This window comes from Palaemon carinicauda, chromosome 35, assembly GCF_036898095.1.
Source record: "Palaemon carinicauda isolate YSFRI2023 chromosome 35, ASM3689809v2, whole genome shotgun sequence".
NCBI classification, from domain to species: domain Eukaryota; kingdom Metazoa; phylum Arthropoda; class Malacostraca; order Decapoda; family Palaemonidae; genus Palaemon; species Palaemon carinicauda.
Genome location: NC_090759.1, coordinates 37,911,667 through 37,924,166, shown reverse-complemented (window position 1 = coordinate 37,924,166; position 12,500 = coordinate 37,911,667). Strand labels below are relative to the sequence as shown.

At 34.8% G+C, this 12,500-nt stretch overlaps 1 protein-coding gene across 1 annotated transcript in view; it reads left to right on the top strand.

Moving 5' to 3' along the window:
* The window catches only part of LOC137627237 (uncharacterized), a 360,253-nt gene that overhangs the window by 324,173 nt on the left and 23,580 nt on the right, over positions 1-12,500 (top strand). Inside the window, exons 23-25 of the mRNA XM_068358318.1 lie at positions 301-450; positions 4,538-4,748; positions 7,843-8,053. Of these exons, the coding sequence (XP_068214419.1) occupies positions 301-450; positions 4,538-4,748; positions 7,843-8,053 (572 nt within the window). The remainder of the gene's footprint in view (positions 1-300; positions 451-4,537; positions 4,749-7,842; positions 8,054-12,500) is intronic.

Genomic DNA, 12,500 nt, shown 5'->3' with positions numbered 1-12,500 from the left:
AGAATTCTTTAGATTTTTGCTCAAAGACGAATTGCATTTAATTTCTATCTCTACTGGGGTTTTTATTTTTATGTTTTTTTTTATTATTATTATTTTTGTTTTGAGTAAATCATTGAGGGAGAATTCTGCATTTAATTTTTATACCTACTAGGAATTTTTTTTTTTTTTTTTTTTTTTTTTTTTTTTTTTTTTTTTTTTTTTAGCATTCAATTTCGAACTAAATTGCTGATAATATTCTATTGAACGCTGTGATAGACATCAGCCATGAGATAAAGCCAACACTAACCACAATCCGTTCAGGCTTGTTACAGAGGAATGACGAGTCAACAAAATATCATGGAGCCGTCGCCACAGATGTCCCCGACGGGTATTGCTGGCAATGCCCTGAGGCCTCCATTGGTGTCCGTTTCGGACATCGAGCAGCGTCTGGTATTCACCAAGTATACGCAGGTTAGGACATCTTAAAGTATATTGTAGTGAGGGGTTTCTTTTAATTTTAGCTCGTATGCACGCATACGTGTCCCATGTTGACGTATAAAGCCCTGTCCACACGATCGAGCATGCCCGACGGGCAAACAGTGATACCAGGCCACAATAGTTAGTAAGAATGAGGGTTAATGACGTCAGAAGCGGGAAAACCACAGACAGGGATCTGGCATCATACAGTGTTACCAGATACCTGCCTTTAATTTTCCCGCTTCTGACGTCATCAACCCTCATTTTCACTAACTATTGTGGCCTGGTATCACTGTTTGCCCGTCGGGCATGCTCGATCGTGTGGACAGGGCTTAATGAGACATCGGGACATGGGTTTTTTTCACTTTATTATAATACAGCGTCTGGTATTCACCAAGTATACACAGGTAAGGACATCATCTTAAATTATATTGTAGTGAGGGGTTTCTTTTACTTTTAGCTAGTATACACATACATGTCCCATGTCGATGTATAATGAGACATATGAGACATCGGAATATTGTTTTTTTTCACTTTATTATAAAAATGTTCGTGAATACACTTTACAGAGCCCGGTACTCCAGATGAGTACCTACTTGTTCTTATGATCGCTCTAGAGGTACTGCTTACCCCTCGGCACAAGTAAAGGCAATGTTGCTCTGTCAATATGCTGAGTTGTTAGATTTTGTGGAAATATCCACGGTGATGGAAATATACTCTCACCAATAAGGTTACCACACGTCACATTTCAGACTTGGCACACGGTACCTATAACAGAGTTCTGTGATCAAGCCCTACAATTTATGTCAGTCATAGTACTCTTAAAAAGGTCATTAATCTCACTGTATAAAACACATACTTCTACATATTTTTCATACAAGGATTAGGACATACATACATTCATACATACATATGAGATTCCACCTATCTGAAAATATCCTGCTTTCATATCCACGTTCTGTAGAATATTAGTGTCTCATGTATAATTTACATGTATATTAGATATAAACTTACATAGGATTTTATTCTTATTGGAAATTCCGTTTTCATATGTGTATAGAAACATACATACATACAAAGGGATACATACATAAGATTTCACTTAACTGGAAATGTCTTGGTTTCATATCCACGTTCTGTAGAATATTAGTGTCTCATGTATAATTTACATGTATAATAGATATAAATATACAGAGGATTTTATTCTTATTAGAAATTCTGGTTTCATATATGCATATAAATATATATACATACATACAAAGTATACTAACTTCAAATAAGTGCTTCGTGTTCCTTGTTTCCGAGCTCTCTGGAAGTGCCCTTGTGGTTTTATGCTTTCAGATATTCATGAACCAAAATCCTTCATCTGATTGGTCAGCCAGATGTGAGTTGCAAACAGACGGATATTTAACTTTGATTTTACGTTTGTATTTTAATGGTTTGTGGTTATATTTGAATAAAACTTGAAGTCATTGAGTGAGAGCAGGATTGTTTACACTTAGTTTGCCACTATAGTCAGTTTTCTTTTAGCGATGCAGATTTGCACCGACTCGCAGCGGTGCCTTTTTAGCTCGGAAAAGTTTCCTGATCGCTGATTGGTTGGACGAGATAATTCTAACCAATCAGCAATCAGGAAACTTTTCCGAGCTAAAAGGGCACCGCTGCGAGTCGGTGCAAATCTGCCTCGATAACAGAAATGGACTATATGTTTGTGTTGGTTGCCTCTTGGCTAGTACAGTGGTAACGCTTTTGCCTAGCATTCGCATGACAACAGATATATCCTCGCTCGGGACCGTGAGTTTAAGCTGTTTACTGGGGAAGCCACTGCTGTGGTAGGGCACCTCAGCGGGGGGGTTGTGCTTGCCCGGCTGACGTCCTGGTGAGCATCTAATCTGAAGGAACAAGAACTAAAACCAGACACCATTAAGTAACAGCCAGTACAGCATTTTCTCTACCAAGAAGCTTAGCAAGGATGAACCAGCCAAAGTATAGAAATTGAATGGCTTCGTCACGCAAACTATACTCATTTTTTTTTAATAAGGCGCAGCAGTGCCCATTTTAGCTCGGAAAAGTTTCCTGCTCTCTGATTGGTTAGAATTATCTTGTCCAACCAATGAGCGATCAGGAAGCTTTTCCGAACCAAAAGGGCACTCTTGCGAGTCGGTGCAAATCTGCCTTGCTAAAAAAATTGACTATAGAGGTTTGATTAAATTTAATATAAATATGCAAGGGTGTCTGGCACATATTTCAGTGTTATTTAATGTTCGCGTTCTCTCTCGATCGAGGGACTAGCTGTGCCCTATCCTATCTTATATTTTGAAGGAACGTCTCTCTTTCGTCTCATGATTCAATAACTAGATGAACTACAGTATATGCGTAGTCTCTGTAATGTATGTTATTCACAGAAGGCTGCCTATTAGATGAAACTATCAGCTGATAATTTACCTACTTGCTTACTTACTTACTTACTTACTTACTTACTTACTTACTTATTTACTTATTTACTTATTTACTTATTTACTTATTTACTTATTTACTTATTTACTTTCTTAATTTTAAGAGTTGCTTCTCTGGTCCTATACAGCAGGGGAACCCTACTCTCTATAGGACCTCCACAGTCCTTTTATCATGTTTCCTCCAAAGCATTGTACATTTCACACCGCATATTGCTCGTTTATCTAGGCCATGATTGTAAGCACATTTGACTCCCACCTCGTATCTGGGCTTTGAAGTGTTTCCATTCTAGTTTGAAGTACGATACCAGTGCAAAATATTCTTTTCCATTTCATTTTACAATAATTTGCTGTTGATAATTTTTACATTTAAATCTACCGTTCTCATATCATTCGAATTAAACCATCTTTTCTTAATTTTATTAATCGATTATATGTGTCCTAATTCATATATATATATATATATATATATATATATATATATATATACATATATATTTATATATATATATATGGCTGAATATCAACACAACATCGTGTTCAAATAGAAATAAATTTCTACCTCATACTTTCATTAGAAGGGGCTAACGTTTGATCCCAAGTATGAGGTAGAAATTTATTTATATATATATGTATATATATATATATATATATATATATATATATATATATATATATATATGCATATATGTATATATATATGCATATATGTATATATATATATATGTATATATATATATGTATATATATATATATATATATATATATATATATATATATATATATATATATATATAGATGTGTGTTGTACGTCAAGGTAAATGAACTAAAAATTCATGAGTATTCCACAAAACCCTATATGTCAGCATGTTATTATACAAGATTGCATTTTGGTAGCAAAGGCAGTTAGTTGCCTTTGGGCGCTCGAGTTGACCAGTCCCTCACCTGAGAGGGTAGCTGTGTATAGTGTACTTACGAACGAACCTTTTGTAAGAAATGAAGAAAACCCATATTCCGACGTCTCATTATTCATCTACATGGGTCATATGTATTTTAGTATTCTCTTACATTTTCTGCGAAGTTCATTGCAAGATTATTTATATTTCAATACTGTTTTGATACTTGATAAAGTTGAGTGTGCTAACTCCACATTTTGTTGGTTGACGTGTGAATCTATCATTCTCATTTGTATGCATATTAAGCTCATAATGTACCAGAATTTCATTTGTTTTGTTCAGGGATATCTGGGTTTACCACCATTATTATTGTTGGTATTATTATTGTTATTATTATTATTATTATCTGGGTCTATGGATTATTATTTTTATTATTAATAAATTATTATTATTATTAAAATTTTTATCAAAATTATCAAAATATTATTATTAATATTGTTATAATTATCATTATTATTAAAATATTTATTATTAGAATTATCAGAATTATTAAATTTTTATTAATATTGAAATTATCAAAATTATTATTATTATTATTATTATTATTATTATTATTATTATCATTATCATTATTATTATTATTATTATTATTATTATTACATGCTAAGATATGACCCTAACTGGAAAACCAGTATGCTATAACATGCCCCACCCCCTTTCCCCCCTTTTCAGCCCTTCCGCCTGCACGACAACCGCCGTCAGTGGGTGTTCGGCGGCGAACTCCACAAGTTCGAGGGCCGGAACCTGAAGCAGTACTGGGTGATGCTCTTCACGGATCTCCTCCTCTTCACGAAGATCAACCGAGATCGGGTCATCTTCGTCATGGAGGATCCTGTGCCCTTGACTGCGGTCTTGCATGCTGTCTTCACGGTCAAGAAAAAAGGTGAATGATGATTTAAATATTTTATTTATGGTTGTGGGGTTGTGGTGGCCGATGTGGTAACGTCCCTGACTGCTGAACGCCAGACTGGGGTTCGAGGCCCACTCAAACTCGGTAGTTTCTTTGGTAAGTGGAACCTCACCATCCTTGGTGTTGCATGCTGTCTTTACCGTCAAGAAGAAAGGTGAATGATGATTTAATTATTTTATTTATGGTTCTGGGATTGTGGTGGCCGATGTTGTAACGTCCCTGACTAGTGAATGCCATATTGAGATTAGAGTCCCGCTCAAACTGCGTAGTTTCTTTGGTCGCTTCAACCTCTCCATCCTTGTAAGCTAAGTTATGGGGTTGTGGTGGCCGATGTAGTAACGTCCCTGACTGGTATACACCATATTGAGGTTCGAGTCCCGCTCAAACTGGGTATTTTCTTTGGTCATTGCAACCTCACCATCCTTGTGAGCTAAGTTGTGGGGTTGTGGTGGCCGATGTAGTAACGTCCCTAACTGGTAAATGCCCTATTGAGGTTCGAGTCCCGCTCAAACTGGCTAGTTTCTTTGGTAACTGGAACCTCACCATCCTTGTGAGGTAATGGGGGTTGTTTGGGGGAGCCTATAGGTCTATCAGCTGAATCATCAGCAGTCATTGCCTGGCTCTCCTTGATCCTAGCTTGGATAGAGAGGGGGCTTGGGCGCTGATCATAGGTATATATGGTCAGTCTCTAGGGCATTGTCCTGCTTGATAGGGCAGTGTCACTGAACCTTACTTCTGCCATACATGAGAGGCCTTTGAACCCTTTAAGTCTCTACGTGGGATAAAAATGGCTTCCAATTAAAACTATTGATGGATTTGTTACCTTAGTATGAACATGAATCTGTTAAACGGGAATTTTAATATAGCACACAATTTAAATACAAATTATAATAACCATTTTATATACACTTAAATTACTTTATAAAGTATTAATTTATGTGCTAAACGTCTAAGCAGCCTTGCACATTGCAAGACAAATCTAAAACAACAACACAATCCCTTTATTCCAAAGTTTATTTCATTCATGGAATAAAAAAAATGTATGATCAATTAAGGAAAGTGTCCAATAAAGCAAAATAAGATTAAAGTAAGGAAGATAAAACTAATTATAATCTATTTCCTGTTCATATCAAGGAACTTAACAGTTTTAGTGTCACATCTCTACCATAAGTCAGCATCACGAGTTACTCTCTCTCTCTCTCCTCTCCCTCTCTCTCTCATCCCCTACCTCTCTAGAAGTGTTAGGTCAATAAATTATGCTGCTGTCCATTGTCTCTGTTCATGTCTTTGCCTATCTCAAGTTTCTGATTGAACTCTGGGCTTTGTTCTTTGAACGTTCTGCTAGATATTTGTATTTGCTGAGCTTCATATCAGAAAGGAAAAATATTGATTTGAAGCTCGAGGTAGATTTCGCTGACAACGAGAAATGACTGCAGGAGAACACAGATCCTAAAGATACCTCAATGAATAATGACTGTAAGAGAACACAGATCTTAAAGATACCTCAATGAATAATGACTGCAGGAGAGCACAGATCTTAAACATACTTTAATGAATGATGACGCGTCTGTTTAAAAATTTAGTGGTTCTTTTTAGTCTTCTTTTTAAATGAATAAAGTAAGTACAAACTCATATAACTAACAGAAGTTTTATAAACTTATGGACAATATCAGGAGAGTACTCATGACCCCATAAAGTAACTAAAAAACGTTAGTAACCAACAGAAGTTATATATACCTATGGGCAAGGTTTAGAAAGGATTTGTGACCCCAAGAATAAGAAGATATTTCCTTACATAGTAAGTCATAACGCTTCCTAACCTCTTTCATTTAGAGAAGTTTGCTCAAACTCATTCCAGCTTATATATAGTCATCTAGTTGGGCTTTAAAAGTTTTTTTTTTTTTTTTTTTTTTTTTTTTTTTTTGTATAATTATCAGTAATGCACTCCAAAATTTAAATAATATACTATATGAAATTTAATGGCATTAGTGATGTAGCTGCATCGAAATACCTTAGTATGAACATGAATCTGTTAAACGGAAAATTTAATATAGCACACAATTTGGATACAAAATATAATAACCCTTTTATATACAAATAAATAGGTACTTTATAAAGTATTAAATTATGTGCAAATGCCCTTAACAACTACGTTAAGTTAGTAAAATCAGGATAGAAAGTTACGTAGAACTTCATCGATATAGTTATTCAAAACTTTCTCTTCAGTCTCGCCAGCTACGGATGTCTAAGTTGTATAAGTTTATATATGTATATATATATACAGTATATGTATATATATGTATATATATATATATATATATATATATATATATAGATAGATAGATAGATAGATAGATAGATAGATAGATAGATATATATGAATATATATATATATATATATATATATATGTATATATATGTACATATATATAATATATATACGTATATATATATTTATATATATATATATTTAAATATATATTTATATATATATATATGTATATATAAATATATATATATATACATATATATGTATATATGTATATATATATGTGTATGTATATATATATATAGATAGATAGATAGATAGATAGATAGATAGATATATATGAATATATATATATATATATGTATATATATGTACATATATATATAATATATATACGTATATATATATTTATATATATATATATATATTTAAATATATATTTATATATATATGTATATATAATATATATATATATATATATATGTATATATATATATGTATATATATATATATATATATATATATATATATATATATATACTGTATATAACTTGAATAACTATTATTCAATAAAGTGATTTCTTCCAGACTTCCTTGATTTTGATATTTTATTTACATCCCTATTATATATCGTGAAATAATTTATGTAGTGATATTATCTAATGGTAACGTCATCGTTAATTATGTAATTATGTATAATTGTAATAAACACTTTCTCCCCCATGATGTATTCAATAACGTTAATTCAATTTAAGCAATATATATTTTCTAAATGTCCTATTATTCGATCTCTTCCAGCCACTGAATTTAGACTGATCATAGACTCCACCGTCAAGGTGCCAGGCGCCACGAACAGCTACATGACGTTGCCCAAGACTCAGCGTGCCACCAAGAAGAAGAAGAATCACAACACGGTCACCTTGGGCAGGGAAAACAAACGGACCCTCGTCCTGAGGGCGCCTAGCCTCGAACTGAAGGCGACTTGGAGTAATCTTATACAAAGGCAGCTGTGAGTATTACGTATTGAGCTTTTCTTTATCTTATTCATGAAACTTTGAAGTGTTAAATGCTCGTGAATGAACATCATAAAACGACCGTGGTGGTCCTGTTAGAGAGTAGGGTTCCCCTGCTATACAGGACCAGATAAGCAGCCCAAGCCCCCTCTCTACCCAAGATAAGACCAAGGAGGGCCAGGCAATAGCTGCTGATGACTAAGCATATAGATGTATTGGCTCCTCAAACCCCTTTCCTTACCTCACAAAGATGATGAGGTTACAGACACTAGTATATATATATATATATATATATATATATATATATATATATATATATATATATATATATATATATATATACAGTATATATATATATATATATATATATATGTACAGTATATATATATTTACTATTGTACGTGACACGTCAAAAATGACGGCCAAATATTTAGATAGGTATACACACACATACACACCCTTCTCAACAGGGTAGGACTACTTTCTCCTCCTCCTAACTCGAAGGACGGGGAGAGCTGGCCGTGAACAAAAAGAATATATATATATATATATATATATATATATATATATATATATGTTTGAAATTTATATATGTATATATATTAAAATTTATAAATATATATAAATAATGTATGTATGTATATACATATATATATATCTATATATATATATATATATATATATATATATATATATATATATATATATATATATATATAAATAACTCATATATAGTTTATTCGTTGCTGCTTTATTTCCTTTCCTAATTGGACTGTTTTCCTTGTTGGCACCCTAGGGTTTGTAACATCCTGCTTTTCCAACTAGGGTTGTAGGCTGCTTTCAGCTCGCCTTTGAGTCACGACCTACTCTTGGCACGGCACAACAAAGTTATGTTTTGTTCTACACACAAAGATCTGTCTGTAACTTCCCTCCAGTTATTACTGACATTATCTCTTAAGTGAAGAGAATATGCTGTTAGCGCAATTGCGTAGTTTGCTAAAATAATTTTCACATTTCCAAATTCTTTGCACATTTTATGCATTATATCAGAAAATGTACCTTTTATGCATTACATCTAATTATTTAGCGCTTTTTACGCATTATATTAAAAAAAAAATGCATCTCGTATGCGTTGCATCCACATTTTTTGCTCCTTCAATGCAATATATTAGAAATAAATATATACTTTTAATGCATTATATCAAATTTATGACCTAAACCGTAATCAGTTAATATATGTACACATTCATGTAGAAATATATGTGTAGCTCTCTACTAATCTACATACCTCTCTCTTAACATTAAGTATTTATTTCATGCCACGAAAATTAATAGGCTCTAGAAGCCCTATAAAATCTAACTATTTAATAATGAAAGTATATGACAACCTTCATCACGGCAAGAGGAGGTAAGTATAGTCCATTTCTTTTAGCGATGCATATTTGCACCGACTCGCAGCGGTGCCCTTTTAGCTCGGAAAAGTTTCCTGATCGCTGATTGGTTAGAATTATCTTGTCCAACCAATCAGCGATCAGGAAACTTTTTCCGAGCTTAAAGGACACCGCTGCGAGTCGGTGCAAATCTGCGTCGCTAAAAGAATTGGACTATAGTAACTGACAGGAAAGGTCATATATAACTCCATTGCATGACTAATGAGCCTCACAGATGCAAATCTTCGGCCTTCGACGAGGTTGGTAGACATTGACCTTGCTCGGTTTCCGTCGAAATTGAGAGAAGATACTTAAGTTTCAGAACGATTCTTTTCTAATATTATGAGATGCTTGCGTTATTGTTCTGGGATAGAAAGATAATATATTTCACCTTGTTTACTTCTGTCAAAGGTCCCTAACAGGGGCGAAGATCGATAGGGAGAGAGAATTAGATGGTGAGATAAGGTGAAGGATGATATGGAGAGGAGGTGGAATAGGCAATGGAGAGGGTGTATTAGGCAACCGACCCTTTAATGTAGGGATACCGATGGGGAAAAAGGAGAAGACGACTTATGTCTAAGGCCCCTAACATGGGCAAAGATAAAGAATGAGGCAGAGAATTAGATTAGGAGATAAGGTGAAGGAGGATATGGAGAGAAGAAGTTTGGTGGAAGAGTTTATTTAGTTTATATATGACATATCTGTTTTTGACGTTGTTAATAGTTTATATAGGACATATCTGTTTTGACACTGTTACTGTTTTCAGAATGATTTCTTGTTAATTTATTCTCATCATTTATTTATTTCCTTACTTCCTTTCCTCACTGGGCTATTTTTTCCCTGTTGGAGCCCTTGGGCTTATAGCATCTTGCTTTTCCAACTAGGATTGTAGCTTGGCTAGTGATAATGATAATAATGTAGGGATAATGGTGTTGAAAAAGAAGACGACTTCTGTCCAAGACCAATCCTTGCTTCTGTCAGTAAAGCTGTTTGAGAAACTTTGCCAGTATGTCTGTCAGTCCCTTTACAAGATATATCGGAACTTCATTGATCGATTCCTATGAAAGATTTAGTAATGTTGGAAAAAATGGGTACTTCGCTTTTGAAATGTTTGCGTGCTTCGATTTTTAGGTCACTGTTCAACATTCTTCCTGAAAATGGATACGGGCGTTAGCCAGGGTCAAGAAAGAGGAGCGGAGGAAACACGGGCTTAAGCTAAGGTCAAGAGAGAGGAATCGCAGGAAACAATTCTGTCCCTATAGGATTGGCTTGGAACCAGAAGACTTTTTCCCTTCTGATGTCAAACCATCAGTAATTATGGGAAAAGGCGTATGTATGCATGCATGTATGTATGTATACATGTAACTTATATGAAGTTATACACACATGGAATACTTTCTGTTTTGTGTAGAGCCGTTCGAACACGCACTTCTATTTCTTTCTTTAAAAGGTTCTTTCTTTAAAAGGTACTTTAACCTTTCTCTCCAAATTAGGGAGGTCAGTGATCACACTAACCTTTGACATATGATGTAAACCAAGTTCTCAAAGCAATAATTCAAAGTTATCTATGAAAGACTATGGTTTTAAGCATTGGAATTATCCGAGTACTTGGTAATTTCCTTCTCGAGATCCGTTAGACGGTTAGAATCTCGCATTTCTGATAAATGAATAGAATATCCTAAAACTTTGTGTTCAGGAATAAATCTTTTTCTGTGAATAGCAATGAGCTTTTAAATCGTTTATGATATTTGTTTCTGGCCACTTTTATCTCTAACGGGCAGGACAATGCTCTAAAGACTGACCATATTACCTATGATCAGCACCTAAGCCCCCTCTCCACCCAAGCTAGGGCCAAGGAGGGCCAGGCAACGGCTGGCGATAACTTGGCAGATAGACCAATAGGCTCCCCTAAACCCCTACATCCTTAGCTCACAAGGATGGTGTGGTTGCAGCGACTAAAGGAACTATTATATCTTCGCTGAAAGGCTTCTGTGCTATGCTAATTTCTCGGATACCGTTTTGCTCTTAAAGGTTTAAAGGCCTCTCATGAATGGCAGAGGCAAGGGACGGCGACGGTGCCCTAGAGACTAACCATATAGGCATATAATCAGCGCCCAAGCCCACTCTCCACTCAAGCAAGAACCAGGGAGGGCCAAAAAATGATTGCTGATGTCTCAGCAGGTAGACATATAGGCTCTCCCAAACCTCCACATTCTTAGCTCACAATGATGGTGAGGTTGCAGCCACTAGATGGAACTAACGAGTTAGAGCGGGGCTTGAATCTCAGTCTGGTGATCGCTATTATTATTTTTATTATAATTATCATCATTAAATGCTAAGCCACAACCCTAGTTGGAAAAGCAAAATGCTATAAGCCCAGGGGCCCCAACAGAGAAAATAGCCCAGTGAGGAAAGGAAACAAGGAAAAATAAGAACAGTAACAACATTAAAATAAGTTTTTCCTATATAAACAATAAAAATTTAACAAAACAAGAGGAAACGAAACCAGATAGAACAGTGTGCCCGAGTGTGCCCTTAAGCAAGAGAACTCTAACCCAAGACAGTGGAAGAACATGTTACACAGGCTGTGGCACACCCTAAGACTAGAGAACAATGGTTTGATTTTGGAGTGTCCTTCTCCTAGAAGAGCTGCTTACCATAGCTAGGCAGGGACGTTTTCCATAGGCCACCAGAACCGTAAAATAGAGTAGTCTACGTTATAAAGTAAGGGAATAGCGATTTCATGACTCGATTATGTTAAATCGATTCTTGTCTCTTGTTTCCAGGATTCCATATTCGTCATTTAGAACGAAAATTCAATCGTCCAAGATGAGAGGTCTATAACACATTTTCTGTTATAACTGTGGAAAAAGAATTTCAAGGAGAGAGAGAGAGAGAGAGAGAGAGAGAGAGAGAGAGAGAGAATATGTTAAGGAATTTACGAATCTCTACTTTCAATTGGCAGACTAATAACTGTGAATTTTTTTTTCAAGGAGTAATGTAGAGAGAGAGA